The following is a 26582-nucleotide window of genomic DNA, read 5'->3' as shown; positions in this document are numbered from 1 at the left end:
AGGTTCATTTTGCCAGTTCTTACTTTTTCCCAATATGTTTGTAATACAAACAATTTTTACATTATTGAAATAGTGTATTCTTCAGAAATTTGAGAAAATTTGCAGATCATGCGTTTTCATTCTCTGAAAATGTTATCATTTTAAAGAAAAAAACGTTGATATATATTGTACGCATGTCTACGCAAGGTCGAAATCGTGTGTGTCTTAACAGAAGATAGCATTTTTCAGTGTTATTCAGCGGTTACCAATTTAATTAAAACGAAAACCGTGAGTTAAGCAAATCAAAATATGGTACATTTGCCTATCTTTGCACATAAAAAGTCAATTTGATCACTTTAAGGCCGGATTCGTCTACCTCTTAAATTTTTTTACACAAATCCCCCCCCCCCCCCTCTTTTTTTCTTTTGCCTTTTTACCCAGTACAATACGGAGATAGGCCAATTCTCAACTACTAAATTGTAATCGGCAAAATGACTGAATTTATGTTAATTTTTATTTCAAAAACCATAGATGAATATAATAGGACTGACAAGAAACAAATAATGAAATACATATGCAGTGTATTTTTTGAAGTTGGCCAAGCGATTGTACACTTGTCAGGAAAGGCCCAACAGATTGTACCCATACCGCATAGTCAGCTATAAAAGGCCCCTAAATGATAAATGTAAAACAATTCAAACTAAAAAACTAACGGCATAATTTTGTCTTTTTTCAATTAATTATTTAAACAAAAAGATGGATTTTTAAAAAAATCCCTGAAATAAATCAGTGAATCTGTAAAAAAAAATTCATAATTATTTCAGGGGTTTTGTAAAATCTCTAGTCAAAACCATGGTTTAATAAACTCACTAATCAGTTCAGTGATTTTCAAAACTGCTGCAATTTCATGGATTTAACAAAATCCATAATTTACAAATCAACTGGAACATATACACGACTATGATAGAGGTACGTGTATGTGATCTCACTATTTCTGAAGACCAAATGTAGACAAATAAATCAAATAAGATATCCGTAATGATCTGATATTATTCCCAAAAAAGTTGGTTTCACCTTCATATTCAATAGTTTAGTTAAAACATATTTTATTTGCTAAATGAAAAAAAAAAAAAAATGGATGAGACACAAGTAAATCATACTTATGAAGTACTTGATATTTTTTCTAACCCTTATGGTCTAGTTTCGTTGATACATTAGTCTTTTTATTATTATGTTCAGAAGTACAGATTAGTTGATTTTAGGATATAATTAAAAATATTTGCTGCTTATCTTTTTGACTTAGTATATATACTATAGAATATATATCAGACCGTATGGCACGCTCTAAATCGACCCCTGTCTATAAAAGTTGAGAATAAATAAAACAGACACATTTCAAAGATCTACAATCAAATGAAACCCAATTAGATCAGATTAGGGCTAAAATGCAAATCGCTCATTTAAAAACTACAGATGTTTTTCTTGTATCCATTTGGCTTTTTACTACGCAATGTCCAGTCAGTCAGTAAATCGGACCGTAAATTCGCTTATTTGATAATTGTTGTTTTTCAGTTCATTTCAGGATACTGTTCGTCTCTTTCTGGTACATTTTTAATTTCCGACATCTCTGTGATAATTAAACTAATTTCAAGTAATTAAAGTGTGGTGAAGCTTAAATGTATCTATTTTATTCCAATATTTTAATTAATAACTCGAAGCAATGTTCATTAAAATAGTCCCGATTTATCTGTTTGGATTTTCGTGTTTGTTTAATCTAAGAACGCCGTTAATGGTATACTGAATACTTAAAGAGTGGTAAATACAGAATACTTAGCAGTGCCCATTAAGATATCGACGAACAGAAATCATCCATGAAATTCCTACGCATTCAGTGCGGGAAATCTAATTGTATCAGAAACTTTATAGCATGAACATTGGAACATGTAAATCAAATTGAAATAGATATGCGTGTATCAATTAACTTCGGGATATTATTTACTTTCACAACGAATGTTATAGCATTAATGATAGATGAAAAATTTATCAAACAGGCAACAGAAAGTGGTCACGATTGCGAAAATTTTCTTGTAAATAGTTTGACTACTAGATCGAAACTTTCATGTGCAGAAAAATGCGCATCTCGAGAGGACGAGTGTTTTTCGTTTTCACACAATTTACAAACGCGGAAGTGTCGACTGTTCAGTAACGTAATTTCGGATGTAACAACATGTGTCAGTTCGCCGAATACAATTGTGTACAGGCGCAAAGGTAAGCTTTAAGAAAACAAAATTTACTCATCATCAAATAACAGAAATAGTATGAATAATTTGCTAGTTTCTTTTTTTTTTTGTAATTGATAAAAGGTATTTATATTTAGATAAAAGAAGATATAAATGTTTTTTTTTTATAGAAAAATAGCATTATATATTACCCCCCCCCCCCCCTTTCCCAAATAAAAAAAAAAATCAATTTCAATTTTACAAGTTACTGGTTATTGTGTTATTATACATTCTTTATTATGTTCATTTTCAATTTCTCTTAAATTTAATTAAAAATGTAATATTGATTCCTTACTTGAAAAAGGTTAATTTACAAATTTTCTACATCGACTGAATAAAAGTGTGTAAAACGCTAAATGAAATAAAATCTTAGTAAAAAGAGGAAGCAGATACCGAAGAGACATTCAAACCCCATAAGTCGTGGTAACCGCTCTGGCAAAAAAACAAACGAAAAGACGACGAAAATACAAACAATATAAAAATAAGAAGATGTGGTATGATTGCCAATGAGACAAGGTCTTCAACAATGAGCAAAACCCATACAGCAGAGCAAGCAATAAAAATCCTTAAACTACCAGAAAGAGCAATACATACTCCATCAAAAACTGGGGGTAATATCAGGTGCTCCGGAAGGGTAATACATAAGACACAATTTTCGTGGGCTTACGATTTCATTTTCACCTGCCGACTCGCTATGGAATTAAAAGTCGTAGTTTTCGTCTTTTAGCCATAACACTTTGTGAACGCTACTCATGTACGTAACATAGCATAATTTTATCTTAGACTGACGAGTACCGTCCCCTTGCTTGATACCTACGCTCAAGCCTATATCGATAAGATTTGAGACAGATTTATCAGTCTAAACTTTACCTGTTAAACGTTACTCCTCGGATACGATTTAGCCGAAACCATTGTCGGAAAATATAAAATTCATTCGTAAGAGCTTTAGAAACAGAGAGAAAAGCGAGGTTCGCAGAGCTTTTCTCCTGTTTCGTAGCGAGTACATTTACATTTTTTTATTTTCCTGCAATGTACGAATATTGCTTTTATCCTATTGTTTTTTTTTTTAAATTCCAAACCGTTGGATTTGTTTTTAATGAAAACAATAGGACTTGAAGGCGGACCGCGATGAGGACCCCAAGTTGAACTGTGAGGTAAACAGAACCGGTCGTTTACAACTGAAGCGGGATACCAGGAGACTATAAATGTATACTAGACGTTTGTCCAGCTTCAAGCTATCTGTCAACATGTATTTGTAAGGTCGATCGCAAGATAAAAATCATTTTGACCTGACTGAAAGGTATACATGATCCCTGCGATTTACTTTAATAATGCATACTATCAAAGTTTTGAGACGGTTATTTCATTTGTTGACATTATACAGTAGATTAATTGATTGAATGATTGATTGATTGGTGCTTAACGCCACTTTCAGTACTATTGGTTATTTCATGGCGGTCAGTTTTTATTGGTGGAGAAAACCACCGACCTTCGGTAGGAAAACTGACTATTCTAGTCAATTAAGATTGGAGTCGAATGCACCTGCCACGTGCGGGTTCGAACTCACAACCTCAGAGTTGACAGGCTAGTAATATAATAGTTGCACTACTTAGACCACTTGGTCAGCGAGTCCCCTTATAAAGTAGAACGGTACATTGTCAAATCGTAGTAAGCGCAGTACGTGATATACATTTCAGTCAAATTGCAATTTTTGTTTGTGTCAACCAGAAATTCCTCCTGTTGCCGATTGGAGAAAAACAGCTTTTTATTGTTCAAAATAAATATATTTTTATAGAAACAAAATCATCATCTATTATTTCATTAGTAGGGATATCCTCTTTCATTCTTCTCAAAGAAACAAAAACTAAAGGCTAGCTATAAAGAGCCTGTGTCGCTCACCTGCATCTATGTGCATCTTCAATAATAACCATTCTCCAATATTGTAGACTAGAATATAATTCATGACTATAAAAATTTCAATTTTGTTGATCTTGTATAATAATTGCTGATAATTTTTGCTGTTGAATTTTACTCTATATACTTCTGTAGTGTTTACCGAAAACACAAAAATGGGTAAAAATCATCATTCTATATAGCATTTAATCTTATAAGAAGTGGGCTGATGATTTTGACATGTTTGTTGATCGGGTCTTGCTGATAATTTACTGTTTACAGTTTTTCCTATCTATCATAGTTTTCAAGAGATTAATAGGCAAACACGCAAAAAATGATAAAAAAAATCGTCATTTGAGGACAAAAACTCCTATAAAAAAATCGACTGATGATTTTGGCCATGTTGACTTATTTGTAGATCTTGTCTTACTGATATTTTTTTTCTATTTGAACATTCTCTCTATTAATTATAGTTCTTTAGATAACAGACAAAATTGGAAAAAAAATAGTTGAAATTGCAAATTAAAAAAAAAATTCTATAAGGAATCGTTTGACGATTTATGCCATTTGACATATCTAGAGATCTTGTCTTGCTGATCATTTTTATGTTATCTGACAGGTTTGATGTAAATGGATAGTTGGTAGACCTAGTAGACATTCTAACTATTTTTCCCTGGTCAGATTTTTTCTATCTTTATCTATAATCAAGATAATTGACAATTTTGCATTTTACTCTATGTTCTATTTTTTTTTTGCAATCGGCCTAGATGGATTGCAGGCAGGGATTGTCAATCACAGTGAATACTATTTTGATAATTTTTTTCATTCATACTTAACATCTTCTTATTTTTATATTGTATATCAAAAAACTACAAAATTTGTAATCAGCAAGTAATCGTATGAATGTAATCTAAAAGTAATCATGATTACACCTGATTTTTACATTGTAATCGATTAAATCACGATTACTTGTAATAAGAAATTGCATGATTACTGATTACATGCAACTATATTGCATAATGTAATTGATTACAGCTGATTACGATAACTGATTACGATTACCCATGTCTGATTACAGGAGGGATCATCGGACTCATTTTTTTTCCAAATTAGATACCCAATGATGATTGTGGTCAAATTTGTGTTCAAATTGATCCAGTAGCTTCAGAGTAGAAGATGTTTAGTTAAAGTTAACGGATGAGGGACCCAGAATGATGATAATAGCTGACTTGAACCTTTGGGCCAGTTGAGCTAAGAATATATTTATGATTGCCGTACTCGCATCACATGTTTCTGTAGTAACTTTTATCTCGTACGCTCGGGAAAAGATTGACAGTAAAAATATAAAACTGTTGATAGCATAAAACCCAACTTAGCCCAAAAGGAGCAGCCAAAAGCGTTGAAAGCCAACTTTGCAAGAATACTGCAAACCAACTAAAGTTTAAGCAAAATTTACCTAAATTTATGAACTGGAAAGTAAGAAGAACGCATATGGCGTTTAGCCCAACAGCAGCGATAGAGATCCAGTGGTAGTAATAAAAACCCATACATGTAAAGGTCGAAGGCCGTACGGTGACCTGTAGTTGTTAACTTCTATGTCATTTCGTCTCTGGTGGAGAGTTGTCTCATTGATAAATCTTACCACATCTTATTGTTATATGTAAAGGTTATTCTTTCAAGTACGATCATGCACAAAGTTAAGGAAAGCAGTCAAAGCTCAACATTGCCAGGGATAATGTTTTTTTTTCATGATACTTTTGTGAAGCATTTTTATACGATTAAGAGTTCAATATATTAGATAATAAGATTGGTTCCCAAAAGATTGGAAACACACTAAATAACTTTCAACCGTAAAACAGCCGTTAATTATTTATGGTTAAATTTATCTATATTTTATCAAACTCCTGTAAAATTTACATGCCTTTGACGTACAAATTTTGAAAAAAGCTAAAGTCTTATTTTATTATATTTACACAAACAAGTGGAAATAATCAATTATCGTAAATAACTAATAAAACCACTTTTGTAAAAAAGGTGTTTTGGAATCAATTTGCCAATATTTACTTGGCCGGATATGCACAATGCACAAATAACGTTACAACACCGATTTTCCACATTCCCTTGATCCTGACCCAATAAATAGGATTCATTAAGATCAGAATATTTGACAGAATTGCAAAGCACTCAAGAAATTTATTTTATGAGTAAAAAAAGTACGCGTTTTACCTGGAAAAATTGAATATTAATGTTTGAAAAAAGTTAAAAATAAACCCATTAAGATCGAAATCTAAAATAAAAGTTTACTTTTTCATTTCATTTAAACATGTTGATAATAATATCTGATTGAATTTAATTGAAGACAGATTTAATAGAGTAAACGTGCATTGATTGCGCATAGAAGTTTTACTAAGTTAAGAGATGTTCAGAACATAATTGCAAATCTAGATTAGACACGTTATCGAGCCATCGGTATGTAATTTGATTTGATGCTAGAGCAACGATGACGTCCACTGTTACTGGAACCTTATCTACACAATCCACATTTTCGAATGGTAAAAAGGTTTTTGTAAATAGATATTTGAATAAAAATACCGAATAGCTATTCAAACCGTATTATTTGCATTTTTATCTTAATTTAAGTAAAAACATCCACTGTTATATAATTATTTGTTTCAATTTTCTTGTTGGTTACCAGTAATACAGGGGACCAATGAAAAATGGTCAATGAAATTCATCTACTGAAGTCACTTTGTAGCATCACCATCGAATATAGGTACCTCGAATTCAAAGAAACAATTATAGCAAACAGTATTTATTCAATTCCCCGTACAGTAAAAAACCTATTCGCCGTACAAAAAAGTAAAATAACAAAAATACCGAACTCCAAGTGAAATTCAAAACGAAAAGTCCTTTTATAAAATGGCAAAATCAAAAGTTCCTACACATCAAACGAATGGAAAACAACTGTCATATTCCTGACTTGGTATAGGCAATTTATTCGCTTTAATTACATGAATTTCTCTGTGAAAACAATAGTTTATTTCAAAATACAGTGTTGTTGAAGCTTACATATGATGTAACTTTGTTCTACGAAAACGTCAAATGAATAGTTGAAGGATAAATGTATTTTTAATAAGTTTGAACTCGTCACATTCTTCATTGAACAGGTACCACCCGGTCCGATTTTGACGATTTGAAGAGATAGATAGTCAATTTAGGATCGTAATCAGCCCTAAATAGTAGCTACATTATTAGGAATCAGTATCATAAAACTTTACTTGTCAGCAAAACGTATAGAATTTAATGAAAATCAGAAGAATTTGACCTTACCTGACTTCACATTTTATTCCACTGCTTTGGGGTACCTATATCCTGTGGTGGTGCTATACAGTGACAGCAATTCTCCAAGGGGTCATTAGATAGCTTGTTGCTAAGAATATTTTTGTCCCGTATCCAACATAATATCATTTGCAAGTGTCTGTTCAAATTTTTCGACATTCATACCTGTTAACCTTTCAAAACCTAACGATTGATTGTTTTTATTGTTTACTGTTAACCTTTCAAAAACTGACGATTGATTGTATTTATTGTTTACTGTTAACCTTTCAAAACCTGACGATCGATTATATTTATTGTTAACTGTTAACAATGTTCTCGTTTTAATCACGTTCTATTGTTAAGAAATATCAAGCTTCTCAATGATCAAAATTAGTGTTTGTCAAACTGCTATATATACAATGAAATTTTTCCGACAAAGTGTGTGGTTCAAGTTTTTCGAATTTTTTATATTTTTGTCAAAGGGTCAAAGTAAATATTTTTTTCAAAATTTTATGAAAATTAAACGAGCCAAATTAATTTTAGTCAAGGTGTTTGGTACCACCTTAAATAAGAAAAAGTAAGCAATAAATTTATCTTCAATTGACATAATTATAAAGTAAAGAAACAAAAATATTAATCCATGATGTCTCTGCACTTGAAATATGAATTTCGAATAGACATTTGTTGAATTAATGTATTTTCGTCCCGGAATAGAATAAATATAAATAAATTAGGTATGCATTGTTTGCAAAGCAAGTCGAAGATCATAAAAAAAATGTTTGTAATCAACCTTTTTAAGTATATTGATTGACCAAATATCGTTGAAAATTTGAAGAAGTGATTGATTTAGACTATAAATTAGTTTTTAATAAATTTTAATGTAAACATTTCAATGTTTTCATTGTAACATACAATTATGGAGCATAAACTTAAAAACAGAGGCAAACATGACTGGGTCATGAGACAGTGAAAAAAGTACAATGGTCGACGCAAGATACATAGAAAAAAACCCTTGTTCAGCATAACATGTAGTTCCAGCAAACATTATATCGAAGTAGTAATTTGCAAATTATTCTCCGAAAATTGTCAGTCTGACGCTGCTAATGTTGAATGCTAAATGAGGGTCTGGAAAGGGGGGGGTCCTTCATTTCTGTATTCTTTAATATTTTAGGCCATGTTTCTCTATTATTTTTACTTTATGCCAATTATTCTCTATTCTTAATATTTTAGCACCTCATTTTTCTCATTTTTTATTTTCTTAGTTCATTTTTCTCTGTTCTTTATATTTTTTGCCCATTATTCTCTATTCTGTTAACCCCCATCCACACCCTCCTAAATGAAATATAAAGAGAAATTTCAAATTTGATTTTTGTGACTAAAGGTTCGACAACAAGCAGCAAATTACATGTTTCAACCTTGTCTTGCGTCTTTGACACGAAAGTCTGCTTATATTTTATATCGTAAGTTCTCAGGCTTTCGTGTGCTTTTTTCCATTTCTTTTTATTATTTTTTCTGAAGAAGAAAAACCACACATCGCTTACATTTCATTAGTGCCGATGTGGAAAAATATAAGAAAATGTCATAATCTATTGACTTTGTCTGATTTTAAACGTGGTTGGTATATTTTTCTTGATTTGTATATTCAGAATAGATTTGCGCGATTTGGCAATCGGCAAAAAACTATTGGTTCTTTTTCATCAGTTGGGGGCAGGGATGGGGGGGATCCAAATATAATAATCTATTTATCTATTTAAGAGATATTCCGCATAACAATGTTCATTACATATGTACATTTTTTGTTTAAATAAACCATGTAACGTACATTCATTTGTCCCAATACTGGTATTCATTCTTCGAACGGGTTTAGCATGTTTAGTCAAACCCTTTGTCGACAGATATGTTTTCTCTTGTATTGCATGCTCTATCCTGCATGTCGATAGTATTTACCTCGACAGTTTACACTTATTCGTAATCTCAACTGTACAACTTGTATGACATAAGTAGGAATTCCTTAATGTTTATTTGGAATAACTTTTGAGTTAAGGATTTACTATAATCTACGAAATTTCCTGTGTGAGAATTTGCTTGTGCCAAAAGGTTGTAAAAATTATGCATTAACTATATACAACTAGACATTAAGCAAACAGCAAATAATCTGGTTCTTGCTAATCTCGCCACAAGGACTTGTTGAGTGGGTCAGATAAGGTTTTACTGTCAATGGCGGTTGCTATCCTATACAAAAACCGCCATTGACAGTAAACCTCATCTGGTTTACCAAACAAGCCCTTGTGCTCTGTCTACGTATATTTTTTTATCAAGTTTTTCAATAACGCAGCCCATATGATTTAAATGAAAACACTTAGACATCTGTTTTGGTCCGTTTGTATTCTCATCCATTTTTTACGCTGTTGCATGCTCTATCCTGCATGTTGCTAGTATTTACCTTGACATTTTACACTTATTCGTAATTTCAACTGTACAACTAATATGACACAAGTAGGACTTCCTTACTGTCAATTTGGAATAACTTTTGAGTTAAGGATTTACTATAATCTATGAAATTACCCGCGTGATAATTTGCTTGTGCCAAATGGTCGTAAAAAGTTACAAGTCGAGTTACTCGTTCTGTATCAGTTCCTAAAAAGATATAAAGGATATTCAGAATCAATGGATGTTAGCTTTGATTTTTACTTATCTTTGCTATTGAATTAGTGTAGGTGTCAGCAAAGCTGGATTTTTGTAATTTTATTTTTTACTAAACTGTCGAAAAGAAATGGATGTTAATATAAAATAAGGAGATGTGGTAGAATTGTCTATGAGACAACTACCCACCAGAGCTAAAATGAAATGGTAGTTAGCAACTATACGCCACCGTACTGCCTTCAACAATGGGAAAACCCATACCGCAAAATCGGCTTGAAAAGGCCCCGACATGAAAATGTGAAACAATTCAAACGAGAAACGAACGGCCTACATTGTAACTTATATAACAAAACATTTTAAGAAAAACAAACATGACAGACACCAACCAACGACAATCACTGCATCACCTGACTTAGGACCGGCACATAAAGATGGTGGCGGGGTTAAACATGTTTGTGAGCGCTCAACCCTCCCATCCTGGGACAGTGGTGTAACAGCACAACATAAGAACAAACTGTAAAAATCAGTTGCAATTGGCTTAACTCAAAAGATCGGTAGGACGCAAAAAAAAAAAAGTAGTAACGTAAAATCAATAGACACCAAGTACCTATATAAGAGTACTTGCCCCTGATGAAAGCTAGCTCAAAGTCAGTTATATCTAACATATAACTCATGTTCTCCCAGACTTTAGTCTGTAGCCGGCTGTACTCTCCAAATGTAGAAGTACATGTAAAGGAATTACCACATTTCTTTAAACCAGTCAATCCAAGGAGTAAATTTAGGTATACAAGACAATGCAAGAAAAAGTAGTTCAAAATGAAAGCATTTGTCACGCTTCTGTTAAATAACTGAATGAAAAAAGCCCATTTAATTTTAGACAGCGAAACCATGGATGAGAAAATTAACGAACCAAAACAGATGTCTCAGCGTTTTCATATACAATATAAGTGTTGTGTTAAAAGTAAAACTTGACGAAAAAAGACATAGAAAGAATAGCAAAAAACAGATTGTTTGTTGTTTGTTATATGTCTAGATGTAAATATTTTATGCATATTTTGGGCATATTTAATTGCACAATAAGTATTTTCTAAACTTAGGTGGTATGGGATGAAACCAAGAAAATTTTAACAACAAGAAAATGAGACCATACAAAGTAGTATTATATTTACGTGCAATTTGTTATCCTATTGTGTTCGTAAAAATAGCTTTCTTCGTGTAAAATGTTGTATCAAATAACAACAGTTATAAATTTTGAGACAAAAAATTTTGAAACGGGTATAGGGTGACGATAATTTGAAAAAAAACAAAACAAATACAATTGTGATTTTAAACTATTTTTTTTATAGTAAAATATGATATTCGTCCGACAAAGCAGTATACCCCAGACTTTATTTTGTAGCATGTGTTGCCACTATGTTCATGTGCTCTTTATTAAAGGTTTAGTTGTTGGTATTTAACGTCATTTTTCAGCACCCTTGTCATCTAGTATATCATTTGGAGGGGAAAGGGAGGGGGGTGTTTCAATTGGTTGGGGAAGACAAAAAAGACATAATCTTGTAAACGATAAATTGACCCTCAATTTTGATAAAACGTATACATTTCTGATTTAAAAAAGAAATATGGTAGATGAACCAAACAAACATCAAAAGTGTATTCCATCTTTGCCAATATTAACAAAAATAAAAACAGGGTATCGGATTTAACGTACCTATTTTAAGCTAACAGGTTGCGCCTGATGAGTGCACATTTGATACCGGGTATATCCAGCACTTCAACAGACGACTATGCAATAATAATCTTTCGTTTACTATAATGCTTTTAATTGCTTGCATGAAGTGTACTTTGCTCCAGGTGCCTTATGGGTAATTCTATTGTTGTGGTGGTTGTCCATTGGATTATTATCATTTTCCAGTACATGAGGGTACACGGAGGTCTATTTAGTATAAAATTCGGTTTTGAACTTTGAAACTAGAATGCATTCACTATAAACGCGGTAAAGGTTCAGCAAGTCTGACAACTAATTTCTGAGTCTTTGAAATTGTTCGTTATTTAAATGGGAAGATAAATTAATTATATGGCATCATTTTTTCTCCTTTGCAAATAATTTGAAACTTAAACAAATACTTCCGTCTCATTAATAAGTCTGATTTTATTCACGGTATTATTTATTTCTCGTTTGTATCTATTTTATTACTTGAAAAAAATATTATGATTTTCAAACAATATGCTTTTCTTTTATCTATATTCAAGTATGATTGGATGTATGGAATGAAGCAATTTTGAAAATGCATTTAAATGTATGAAGTGCACCGAAGAGTAATGCGCATAACGAGTTCATAATTATATTTCGAATAATGCAAACAAAAATTTGTTTTATCTTTTATACTGTATTGCATATTGTAGAAAAATAATCGACATTATTGAAACAAAAAAATATGGAAGAATATAAATCACCATTTGCTTATTTTCCCACTATACAAATGCATTACTGGTATAGCTTTCAATTGGTGATATCATCTTGATTGCTTATAAATGATATATTAAAATTAAAATGAACTTATTTAAAACACATAGAAGCTGCAATTTTACCTATAAACCTAATTATTATTTTTTGTTTAAGAAATGTTCAAACTACAGTAACCAAAACAATCAATTGCTATACTAGAACACAGAAAAGTGATAAATAATTAAAAGTTCGTATTAACATTTCAAATAAAGGGGATGTAGGTTAATATCATTGACACACCATCTTACCAACCTTTACAATAAGATGAGAAGAAAGTGTTCATAGACGAGGGTCTGGATGGGGATCCTTCATTTTTATATTCTCTTTTTTTTCAAGCCTTTTTTCTCTATTCTTTATACTTTTTACCCATTATTCTCTATTCTTTATATTTAATCACCTCATTATTCTCTATTCTTTATTTTTTTGGTCCATTTTTCTCTATGCTTTATTTTTTTACCCATCTGTAAACCCTCATCCACACCCTCAGAGATGTATCTACCAAACACAAATCTGAATTTTATTATGTTTCGCTGGTGGCATTTGGACTCCATACATATGACAAGTTAGCATCATTTTGAATTAATAGAAATTACATAAACACTTGGATGACAATGAACATTTACCGTTTTACTAGTTTACAACAACCGTAGTACATGTAAGAAAGGTGATCGTCAAACTATTTGATCCGACGCATTAATGGCATACAATCTTCACATAAAAGATGCGTTGAAATCATACTGAAGTTATCTATGAGAATATTCATTGCAGCTTTACTTCTGCATGCAGCATACAATATCCTTTATTGGAGCTTTTATATATTACTTCTAGAAGTATGCAGCATAAGATATCCTTTATTGGAGCTTTAATTCTGCATGCAGCATTAAATTTCTTCATTGTAGCTTTACTTCTGCATGCAGCATTAAATTTCTTTATTGTAGCTTTACTTCTGCATGCAGCATTAAATTTCTTCATTGTAGCTTTACTTCTGCATGCAGCATTACATTTCTTTATTGTAGATTTACTGCTGTATGCAGTATTAATTTTTCTATATTGAAGTTATTTTTTGTATGTAGCACTGAATAGTATATGTTATACAAGACTGGGATTAAGTTTTAATATTTTTAATATTTTATCAATTCAATGAATCTTTTCGTTTTCTCATAAAGCAAATAAAATATACCTAAACAAGACAAATATGCCATCCCTTGTCTATGTAAATTTTTGACATTTTTAACTATTATGTCTGTTAGTTTTGTTCACACATTGTTGTCAATATAATGAAATTTTATGCGACTTTCATACAAGTGAGAGCTTTAGCTAGCTGTAAAACCAGGTTTAATCCACCATTTTTTACATAAGTAAATGCCTGTACCAAGTAAGGAATATGACAGTTGTTTTCCATTCGTCTGATGTGTTTGAGCTTTTAATTTTGCCTTTTGATAAGGAAATTTCCGTTTTGAATTTTTCTTGGAGTTCGGTATTTTTGTTATTTTACTTTTTGGAAAGTTCGAGTGTGGTTAAAAAATAACGACAATTACTTGTCTAGCAATGTTTTTTTCTCTCGGGCAAACGCACACGAAACAGGAAATAGTACCCTCTTAAACGACCCATTAATTTGATATAAAAGTGCATACAATCAGTTCTTTTATCCAGACATTTTCCGATTCTCCGCGAGGTGTTTAATCAGTAGAACTTTCATTCGGTTGAAGTCATCGAGGTATTGGGTAAGACTGTCTCAAGCGTTGGATCAAAGCGTTATATGGCTTCTTTATGATCTCGCCTCTATTCCCATTGAACCGTTTATGGAATGACCGTTTTGACTCACCAACAAATCGGTCTCCACAGGTAGAACATTCTAGAATATAAATAAAAATTAATCTTTTGCACATTACAAACTAGTATGTAGTACTTTTGAGTAGCCTTATTCATGAATGTTGCTGAATGATACATCTGTGTGTAGCATTTGCAGCGTTTGTCCACACACTTCAGCCAACAGATCCCTTAGACTATTTTGTTGTCTGAAACATTATGGGGGCTCGGGACAGATCTTGAATAGTATCCAAAGAATTTTTTTACCTATTCATATATGATCTATTCAGTTCATTGATCATCAACTACATAGTACTAGTATATGATCTATATATTAAAAAATCAAAACTCATCCTATTTACTTATCTTTTTCAGTCAACAACGAATTATGGCCAAGAGGATCATTTGGACTTATGGGAACTACAACCGGATGTCCTGCTCCTACGTGGAGTACAGGCCGAATCACTCAAGACACCGAAGGATCAAATGTTCTATCAGCTGTAACAAATGCAGTTCATTTAAAAGGTAATCATTACAATAGTTTTTGTCAAAAAATACATAGATTGTGAAACATTTTGTTTGTTAAAAGTGCCAGTCTTTGTAAGAATCAGGCAACTTAGAAAAAAATCAAAATATGGCCGAAGAAAACCCCCACCGACCTAACCCCCCTATTTTGAAGGTACCCTCATCCTGAGTTAGAAATGGTAGGTCTTTTTTTCTGCGTGTCTGGTAATTTAAAAAATATCTAAATTAATTTATGGTTAGAATGATAGCAATTTACGGAGTTGTCTCCCCTTAATTGTTAATTTCTAGTGCATTTCAACCAAATTATATCTCAAGTTACCAGAACAGGGAAAGGAAACGAACGTTATTTTCATGCACTCTGAACTTAAATCAATGTAAATTTGAGTGGGTTTTTGTTTGTCATGTTTTCACCACAGCCTGATTCTTAGACAGATTGACACTTAAAAAAAGACGCACCATGGCAGTGTTGTGAATCTATGCATTGTTCAGCAATGTTGTTACTATGTGGTATTTTTATATTGACCTTCAACGATGCTTAGTAATATATATATTTGTTTCTAGAATTTCTAGAAGTGATAGATTCTGAGGATTTTTGTAAGGATGCCATTGAAGATGAGAAACATTTCATTTGAAAATGTCCCACTTTTCAAGGTTTAGTAATATATATATATTTGTTTCTAGAATTTCTAGAAGTAATAGACTGGATTTTTGTAAGGATGACATTGAGTATGAGATACATTTCATTTTAAAATGTCCCACTTTTCAAGGTATCAGGTCTTATTCTATTAAACCTTATTTTTGGAGAAAACCTTTTATGTATATAAATATATTCAATAAATGAGTTCAAATAATTTTAGAGAGCAACTATAATTTGAGTAAATTCATATTTCGTGCAAAAAATAAGACTTGGCATGTTGAAATATGTTTCACGCGACTACCTGCTGCTATTCTATGTATAATATTTGTAGTTTATACATTGTATGCCTATAGTTGTTTTGACTTTGATAAATGCAGAGCTATTAATGTTTCAAGTCGTCATGTTGTCTTCGAAACCGTATTATAAAAATAAAATATTGATACAATAGACTAAATGTAGGGTGATATATCGATGGAATTTAAATGTAGCATTTCAAAATTTTACTTTGTTATGCAATGAATCTAATTTTACAGTATTGTGATTTAAACAAAGAGGAAAAAAAGAAGAAGACAATTTTGGAATCGTTGTTATTTACACATATCATTAATATGCAATAAAATTAATTCTATCCATGTAGAAATGTGAAATTAATAGCGCATTCAGGAAAGGAGAAAATAGCAAACAATAATTTGCCATTATCAAAACTGTATTTAATAGAACTGAGAAGGTGTTGCATCAGGTGTAACACAAGAAAAAGCTTTTAAATATTATATTCAAACAGACATGCTTATTCTTAACCATTGTGCTAAAAATATTGCATGTCGTACGAACAATTAGTTTCTTTATATACTGATTTCATAAATGCATTATGGCGTGCATTTTTTATCATTTGCTTGTATAGACGAAAGCATTTATAAATGTCAAAACATGCATTTAGAGACGTATTACATCTTTTTGAATTAATACTAGCCATTAAAAGCTGAATAAGCTATTTTAAGCTAATTAAACTTCTCAATGTGTGAAAACTATCATGTGTTTTATTGTTTAAGGTGACGTTGAATTCAAAAGCTTATTCCTAAAGGTTATCAATTTTTAAAACGATATTGGTAAGATCTCAATATACTATCTGTATCGTTTCTAAAATAGAGTTTAATTTCAATGTTTTAACACATTTAATATATTTTTCTATCTATGGAGAACCACTTAAGCAATTATTGTCCTGCATCGTGTCAATACTTTTATTAATTTTACATTTTTTTTATTTGACTGTCTATAGCGTCTTTATACAGTGGAGGTGTATAGTGATTTGTATTTCAATCTAAAAAAAAAATAGTACATTCATTAATTGAAGTTGGCTTTGAACTAGGCCTTGGTATATGTTCCTGTGAGTAGTCTTAATCATAGTATCCATGTTCAAGTAAAGAGTTGAACCGGTTTGTACTTATGTTGTGCTGTTACCCTATTGCCCCAATTTATCAGGAGTATTGAGTCCCCATATGCTGCTTAACCGTGTTATATTTTAATTGTGTCTGATCTAAGACAGGAGCATTTGGTTCATATGAGTTATTGGTTGCCGTCTTTCCTTGTTGTTTTTCGTTCAATGTTTGAAACTTAAATTAGGCCATACATTTTTTACTTTTTTAATTTAGTTATCCCTGGATTTTTAAAGCTTTCTATACAGTATGGGTTTTGCTCGTTGTTGAAGGTCGCACGGTTACGCAATGTACATATAGCTGATAATTTCATTGTCACTAAAACATGAACTACTGCAAACTCCGAAACAGTGGTAACGTCCTCCTTGCTACGCTACGATGATTTTCAATTAGAATTAAAAGATACATGTAGTTTAGCAAAGCAACGTCACCGCTGTTTCGGAGTTTGGGACTACTAGTTCTTCCGGGACTTCTGAATTCACCTCTGGATTTAAGTGAGTCTAGAGGAGCTCAATCATTAAATGCATATGTAGTGATTTTTTTTTACCGTTTTTGTCTTTAGTCGTATTTTCTTTTGGCCGTGGTGTCTGTTTTTATTCCACTTATGGTTCCGGTTTCCGGTTTCCCACTTTGTATCCTCCTCTTTTTCGACCTTTGACATTTTGATAGAATTCTAATTGGAATTCATGCCAAATCGCCTTATTTTTATATCAATAAGCATTGTTTTGATATAAAAAAAGTATTCATGTTAACTAACTAAAGGGTTAAAACGATAAATTCGCAATAATTAGAACTACCAGGCGATGTAGATATAGAAAAAGAATATTCCTGGAGATAGTCATGTGATTTAATTTGGAAAAAATATAACAGTCTTGTGAATTACAAAGCTAAGTAAACTTATTTTTTAACAGATAGTTAGATTGTATTTTAAAAATATACTCATCATCCATGAAAAAATATGTCGATGTTTTACGGCTACAATATTTGTATATTTGAAAATACATACATGCACTGGTTCAGATCTTTCTTAAAGACGATTTTTTATTTGACATGCCAAAACGTTTTCAATATCTCCAACTTCCTCATTTATTGTAAAAATGTAGATTTCTAATATTTTTATTTAAAGTTTACGTTATCGTTATAGAGATTCATAACGAGTCCATACATACACAAATTTATGTAACATATTTTCGATATATCAATGAGAAAAAGTATAGTATTGCGTCATTGATTCAGTAACGAAAAAATAACCCCAAATACATCTAGTGATTAACATGCAGTCGGCAAAAACACAACTATAAAGATAGTGACATTTATAGTTGTTTTTTAACGAGTGAGAATAGGATATAATAAAATTGCTTGATATCAACTCGAGTAATTTCATTTCAATATAATAATAAACGTGCCTTAGGCGATTTAATTACTACCATTTAAATTAATCAACGAGATATGACACGGTTGTATATAACCATAGGTCAACGGACAAAAGTTAACAACGAGGAACTAACTCATAAAGCTATAAAAGGCCATGAGATAACAAAAAATTGAAACAATTCAAACGAAAAAAAACAACAAACGGTCTGGTTTATGTTTATAATGATAAACAAAAACAATTATGGAATGCAGCAATCGACGACATCCACTTGACTGCAGGCGTCTGGCTAGGCTTTAGGTTTATTGCCCATTTGCTGTTTGGTATTGACACACGTCCATGTATACAAAACCTCCAAAATGTTCTTTTATTTTTCCATGTATTAGAAAAACTGCAAAAAGAAAAATATTGTATCACCGAGGAATCAAAGTAACGTTAAAAAAATGGAAAACGATACACTTAAAAATCGTAATTAAAATAAAGACCGATAGCATCATGACCAAAGAAATAAAAACGACAATAGTTAAAAAATCTACACATTAAAATGAAATTTGAACGACGCATACCAAACCAAAAACAAAGGTCGAATTTAGGTGGTCTAGAAGAGTAAGCTGTTCCTGATTCACTGTCGTCACCCGTTGTGTTGCATATAACAAGAATAAATTATAAATATATAATTATATGTCATAAATGAGGAAAGAAGGACGAGATTGTGGTAACAACATATGAATCCTATGGGTTTTAAAAATTGATATATTTTACAGGATCAATTACAACATCTGAAATAACGACAGAGTTCTGTATGAAGCAAGGGGGAGCTGTAACAGAACAACCTTCATGGCCCATGGGATCATATTGTATTTTAAAATCTGGAGATTGTCCTTCGGGTAAGTCATTAAAATCAATTTGCGATATCTTGAAATGGTATAGACTGGATATCTCTTTCGTGATCCGGGTTAATTTGTTACAAATGAAAGACAGGCAAATATAAAAATAAGAGGATGTGGTTTGTTGCCAATGAGACTACTCTCCACCAAAGACCAAATGACGTAAAAGTTTAGGTGACGTATTTGATATTACAGCAGTCCCAACAGGAACATTAGAAAGGTAATTGTACTTCTTTTCCGATGTGTTTTGGTTTCATTTAATAAATAAAATAAAGAAATATTCTCCTCTTTAACATTTAGGTTTAATTTAACTTATCTATCTGGGATCATAATGGATTTTGGGGTAAAGATTTAAAAAGACTTTAAAAGTTTAAATTTTCAAAAGTTCTTATGGTATCTTGTTTATTACAAACATTGAACGAGTTTTGTTTGGATGTCAATAAGCAAAAGCAATATATAGATGAAGATCAGACCTTTAGTTAACGATGTATAAAATTAAGATGATGTGGTATGAATATTTTTTCATAAAATGTTGTGTGTGAGAGAAACGAAACTCAATCATATTTTAAACGATAAAAATGTTCATGTGCGAGATTAAGTTTATGAAATATTTTGATAGGATTCTACGAAACGTTGAATTGGCTATTTTTCTTAATTTATATAGGATTTTCCTCTGGATACATAACTTGGGACGACGAAGATGTGACGAACAGTAATTCGGCTGTTGGTGCCTTACCAGATGGTGAATTCACCAACGATCTCACCACAATCTTCTATTGTTGCAGGTAATAAATGTTTTTTACACCTCATTTTCTAATCAGTTGGTTGTGTTTTTTTTCCAAACGCACGCCGACTGTGGTTGATTTAAAAGCTACATGTTATATATATATAGCACTCCTTTTACGAATTAACGTATTTAATTCACGAAAAGCGCAGCTTTGAGTGAATTCAATATGTTAATGAGTAAGGCGTGGCTATATATGATTTGTAACATTAATGGGCTATGACACATGTCAAAGGTTAAATGCTAACAAATAAAACTTTACTGTACTTTTCAATATGTCAATCAAATAGTGGCGTGATACTATATTTGATTTTCAGAAAATTACCACATGCAGCAGATGACATTTGGATTTGTATTTCAGATACAGGTACATTTAAATGGATTCAGACTCGATAGCCATTTATGTGTTTTTGAATAGTTTTTTTTCTCCCCGAAAATTCTTGAGGGGGGGGGGGGGGGGGATAGATGCAAAATTTTATTCAATGTTTATCTGCCTTCAAATCCGAAAAGGACGTGTAGTTTTAAAGGAGTTTTAACGTAGTGATAAGAAGGAAACATTTTCCAATACTGATATATAAAAGTCATTTTATACTATTTTTCCTTTCCCAACAACTGTTAGTTAATTGATTTGAATGGTTGTTGATTGCGAGTAATGTCCAGGGACAAATATTAGAAGCATGATCAATTCACGGAGATAGACCTTTATAAAATGGAGAAAAATACTAAACATCCAATGACATATATTTTTTTTTATAATGTTGTTAATTATGACAAGATAAAAACAGGAATCAAACCATAATAACAGTAGGAAAATGTATGTATAGTCATTTCTATTCCATTTTGTTTCATTTTTTTCATTATTTACTTTTCGAAGGAGGCGGAGCCGGACTGTGCATTAACAACTTCTGAAATGGAAGTTAGAGCACTGGTTTAAGCTCCTTCCATTCTTTGCTATTCCAACGAGATGCGGTCAACGACGGGAATGCAGAGTGTAATAACTGAAAAATCATTCAGTTAACGCACTCCTCTAAATATAACCGAAGTTAATTCACTTGTAGATCAAAGGAAAAATAACCATGATTCATGTTACAAATAAATGATATCACTTCAAGGTAAATCTTTATAAATGAAATACATATCGTTATAATCGAGTCTACAATGTTAACTTTAATTTTATCAAGCACAAATTAACAGAAATACACTAAAAACAATTAATCTGGAATTAACCGTTTCATTTGTAGGATTTACAGAATCATAATATATATCACTGTAAATTATGTAAAGGTTAGACAATACTTGGTCATGTTTTATGAAGATTTAAAGCCCAAGGCGTAGCCATTGTTTAGGAAATAAAAAAAAAAAGTCGTATAACTGATAAAATCATGTAATATAAGGCAAAAAACATTTCAAACTGGAATATAAATTATTTACGGCAATTTTTCGAAAGACACCAGGACTTTCTTATAGGTTAACGGTGTCGTAAACAAATCTTATAAGGGGCCAGCATATATGGGGAGCTTGAGATTATAACAAATGACCTGATATTGCAATAGTTACTGGCAAAATGAAAAAAAAACCTATTTCCAAAGACAGCTTAAAAATTCGCGAACCAAATTGTGCATCAAATATGAAATTAAATATTCATGCAGTATCGCTTCAAAAGAACCAAAATTAAAGTGCAAAAAGAGAAACTTATAATTACTTCATACTTAGTTTTTAGTATTACTACTATTCCTTAAAAAAAATTGTTTATATTTCCTAAAAGATATGCGTCCGAAGGATTTTTTGTGTGCGGATATATATAAACGTCAACAAATCTTAATCAACATTTGAAGCATTATTTAACATCAGTGTAGGTCAGCTACAATTTCGAATAGGAAAAACAAAATTTTCTTTATCATGCTTGGGAACATAGGTTACAGTGGTCAAAGGTAAATAACAAAAATAACCGAAAATTCAAAACGAAAAGTCCTTAATCAAATGGAAAAATCAAAAGTTCAACCGCATCAAACAAATGAAAAACAACTGTCATATTCCTGACTTGGTAAGGCATTTCCTTATGTAGAAAATGGTGGAATAAACCTGGTTTTATAGCTAGCTAAACCTCTCACTTGTATAACAGTCGCATATAAAAGTTTGTTTTGACACATATTGGCAAGTTTTATCGTTGAACACATGTGAGATTTTGGAAAGGGGGGGGGGTTAATTGCATCTAAATTGATAATACTCATTTATTGGTTTTAAAAACAAAATAATGAGTCTTTTATTCTGGAATTTAAAAATGTTACATGTTAAGCACTCGACATAACAAAACAATTAATTCGTAGTTATAATATTTGCTTTAGTATTATTTTATTTTATAAACAAGTTATATACTTTTTTATTCTACATTGCCTAGAGGTATAGGGGGAGGGTTGAGATCTCACAAAACATGTTTAACCCCGCCGCATTTTTGCGCCTGTACTATGTCAGGAGCCTCTGGCCTTTGTTAGTCTTGTATGTTTTTTTAATTTTAGTTCATTTATATGTTTTGGAGTTTAGCATTTTTTATGTTCAGTGGACCGTGAAATAGGGATCAAAACTCTAATTTGGCAATAAAATTAGAACGATCATATCATAAGGAACATGTGTACTAATTTTCAAGTTGATTGAACTTCAACTTCATCAAAAACTACCTTGACAAAAACTTTAACCCTGAAGCGGGACAGACGGATGGACGGACGGACGGACGAACAGACGGACAAACAGACGAACGGACGAACGGACCGAAAAACATGATGCCCCTAGCTGGGGCATGAAAACAAAAAAATACTCGGTCTATCTACAATGTAGACATACCGGAATGTTAAAAGATCACAAAATCTATCTGTAATTCGTCATTATACGTCAAGTAAATTCCAAACCTGTCGTCACAACAAGAACCGCAATTGTTTTTGAAGTACGAACAGACGGCAATAGGATGCTATATAAAGATGCGGATCCAGGATTTTGAAAAAGGGGGGGGGGGCATGCCCCCAAACAAGACAAACCATAAATGAGCTCCATGAATCCCCGTAAATCCGCCTCTGATATATGTTACGACTATTTAATTATCTGTACAATATAGCAACGTAAACTGGTAAGAACAATTTAAATAACTGAAGGATTTGCCACAAGCATTACACTAAATTTCTTGAACATATGTACCTGTACATTGTGAACATCTGCATTATGCTCAGGCAACTTGAGATAAGCGATTGTTCTTTCTAATGAACATCCAATAATCGAATAACGGTTAATATTTCCATCAAAAGACTGTCGTTTTATGAATTTGAAAAATTCCAAATAGCGTAGCATATCTGATATACTCAAATTAAAATATTTTTTAAAATAATGACGTCAAATATATATTACCTTTTATATTAGCTAATAATATTTAATTTATAATGCCATTATGGACATTTTTAATTATAGATTTCAATGATATCATGTTTTTAATCCCAAAAAAATACAATCTTGTTTAATGCCATTTTTAGTAAACCCGTGTACATAGCACGCACACAGTAAAAAAATAAGAAATTTGATTCATTTTGGAAAAGCAAAAAAAAAAAAAAAAAAATGGAAGAAAAAAAGAATAATATATTGAAGTAAATGCACTATCAAAATTATTAAAGCTAAAATGATATTGTCTTTGCTCATTATCTTTTACTCATTACATGTAGATATATCTCCATCATGTGGCTTATCTAATATAATTAGTGAAATCATTTGCCGCATAGTTTCATACGAGATTTACTTACCTTTCAGAAACGACAGTTCAACAACTTCTCCTATGGTATTACCTACAGCGGCTCCGTTTGTATTGTTAAAGAAAGGAGCGACGTGTCAATCCGTCAATGGTATGTCTGTTGTTGAGGAATGGGTCTTCTGGGAGACAGAAGGTACTAATAATAATGATGCTTATGAAGGATCGTACCCAAGTATGGAAAGAATCACACCAGATATAGGAATCAAGCTTTTCTATTGTTACTACAGCTGAAAACTGTCGTCAGGATGCAATCGATCATTGAAATTTAGTTTAGATCAGGTGTCTTTTTCTGAGCATCCCTTCTGGCATGTTGCAAAAATACTTTTGTGGTCAAAAATATTTTACCAAGTAACATTCATTATACAACAAAATCATCTGAAACTAGAAAAAAAAATATGGATTAAACTATCAAAAAATGATGTGTTGTTAAGTGTTTTAAAAATTTACAGAAAAAAAAATCTTTTTGGATTCAAGGGCAGAAAATCATACTAAATTCGATAGGAAAATTTGAGCTATATGGATTTTTCAAGAAAGTAAGGCCAGTGACCCCCAAAATTTGAAAGTATACTGACCCAGAAGTCTTTTACAGAAGTTTAAGAAAATTGTATCGTCGAACATTTTGACACCCCAGCTTCATTAACTGACCGTTTTGTGTATTATTTCATGGTTTAATGTTGCGTGGTTTTGCAGAGAAGCAATCGTATACTTCATATAATAGCTGTATTGGTAAAGTACAAAATGACTTTCCTTTACACTATGTACTTATATAAATGCCTGTACCAATATAAAAATGAGGAGATAAGGTACGATTCCAAGTCAGGAATTGAACTTGTTTCGTTGGTAAATAGCGTTTGATTTTGTCAGTTTTGTAAGGACTTCCATTTTTGAATTTGCCTTGAAGTTTGGTAATTTTGTTATACTTTTTACTAACTTTTAGTAATGAAAGAGAATAGCCAGACCTATTTATAAGATATTTTTCGGATGAAATCTAAGATAGAACATTAACGTCTTCTTATAGTTGAATTTGCCAAAAAGCTTATTTTGATTTTGTTGAAAAAATATATCCTTCTTATCATCAGTAAAAAAAATAACCGAATAGTTACTGTACTGTTTGTATACACCTTCAAATCTAGAACTAGTATTCTTTTCTGATGTAATGCCCGACTTTGACGTCGGTCATTCAAGTAACCGTTTATGCAATATTTACAATCTAAATAGACTTATTACACACTTGGAACTTCTGATCAAATGAATTTAGATCGATTATGTACTAAAACAATAACTATACTGATGAAATATTTTTATCTATTGCAATTAATAAATGATATTCCTTTTCAAGATATCGAAATCTTAAATGTTGTACATGCAAGTTTCATAAAGCATATTAAAATTTTCTTGATAAAAAACCAGTGTTTATGAAGACTCATTTACAAGTTCGAACACTAGCTAAATCATTTCTCCGGATACGAAAAAATACAGCAAGTAAATAAGAACGCTTTGACACATGATGGTAATAAACGAACAATGCTCAAAATATCTTCACCAAATTTTATATCAGAATGTGAATTTGGTATAATTAATAAAATTATCAATTATGTAGAGAGCAGTTTCAATTATGAGGTTTGACAGTTTTTTTCTGAAACCAAGTCAAAATATCAAGGGAAACTGCTCAACATCTGGGGTCTGTTCGTTCCCCAGACCCCCGCACATTATAATGCCTCCTATTAAACAAGTTCAAATTTACGGCCCTGGTGCGGAGACATAGTGTATCATACGAGGTTCTCCAAAATGCCTTCAGCCCTTCAGCCCTTTTGTCTTCATGTATTTAATTCATGATCAGAAAAGACCATGATGGCTAGGATTTATAAAAATTAAAAACTATATCCATAGAAATGAGATGTGCCAACACTAATTTAACTTCATACCAAATATCATTGACCTGCCTCTGGTAGTTTCCCATAAACTGACCTAATCACAAACTTATACGTGTAAACTAAGAAAAAAAAGTTTCAGAGTCAATAGACCATTACTTACAGGGTAAGGTCAAATAATCTCCATGGAAATGAGATATGCCTATACAAATACCAATTATCATTAACCTTCAATTAGTAGTTCCAGATTAACTGACCTAATCACAAACGAAGCAAACATTTCAAAAGTCAATAGACCATGATTGAGAGGCCGGTGACAAATAATCTCCATGTCAATGACTAGATGTGCCAATACTTCTATAACTGCATACCAAATATCATTGACATACCACTAATGGTTCCCAATAAACTGACATAATTATAAAATAATACATTGTTGATACTGCAGCCGCCTATGCTGCTGCCGCCGGAAAGAGCACTTCGTCGAGGCAAGACAACCGTTCCCAAAGATTAACATCAAGTGACTTGCTTTCGTTCAAATATAGATTAATGTAATAAAGGTATGATAACAATTCTACAAGGAATGCTAGCGCCCATCAAGATACATGTATATTGAACATCACACACATTTTTGTTTTGTATAAAACATTATATGTTATAACGGAAATAAAAATAATAAGAATTGGGTATATTACAAGCCCATTACAGTTAAAACATAACGAGTTATACTTTAATTTTTTTTTCTAGAAGTGAACAGGTAATAAAAAATGTCCTATGCGTAAATATATAAAAACATAATTTCAATATAAACTGGCAACATTCGCGGAATATACCACGTAAAATAATCAAGATTTCAAAA

At 31.7% G+C, this 26582-nt stretch overlaps 1 protein-coding gene across 1 annotated transcript; it reads left to right on the top strand.

Annotated features, from left to right (window-relative positions):
* Positions 1-1777: 1777 nt before the first annotated feature.
* LOC127717902 (uncharacterized) lies at positions 1778-24804 on the top strand. The gene is made up of 5 exons (XM_052223761.1): positions 1778-2247; positions 14803-14952; positions 19159-19281; positions 19946-20066; positions 23852-24804. The coding sequence occupies exons 1-5, from the start codon at positions 1944-1946 to the stop codon at positions 24081-24083; spliced, it is 930 nt and encodes a 309-aa protein (XP_052079721.1). The 5' UTR covers positions 1778-1943; the 3' UTR covers positions 24084-24804.
* Positions 24805-26582: the final 1778 nt, after the last annotated feature.

This window comes from Mytilus californianus, unplaced genomic scaffold (genome assembly GCF_021869535.1).
Source record: "Mytilus californianus isolate M0D057914Y unplaced genomic scaffold, xbMytCali1.0.p SCAF_1, whole genome shotgun sequence".
NCBI lineage: Eukaryota > Metazoa > Mollusca > Bivalvia > Mytilida > Mytilidae > Mytilus > Mytilus californianus.
Note: the sequence above shows the minus strand (reverse complement) of the source record. Positions and strands in the feature narration are given on the sequence as shown.

Bases quoted from the DNA above. Each gene is read 5' to 3' on its own strand.
- LOC127717902 (XM_052223761.1), top strand. From the start codon at position 1,944: ATGCGTGTATCAATTAACTTCGGGATATTATTTACTTTCACAACGAAT. The intron at 2,248-14,802 runs GTAAGCTTTAAG...TATCTTTTTCAG, and splicing joins AATTGTGTACAGGCGCAAAG to TCAACAACGAATTATGGCCA. The intron at 19,282-19,945 runs GTAAGTCATTAA...TAATTTATATAG, and splicing joins ATCTGGAGATTGTCCTTCGG to GATTTTCCTCTGGATACATA.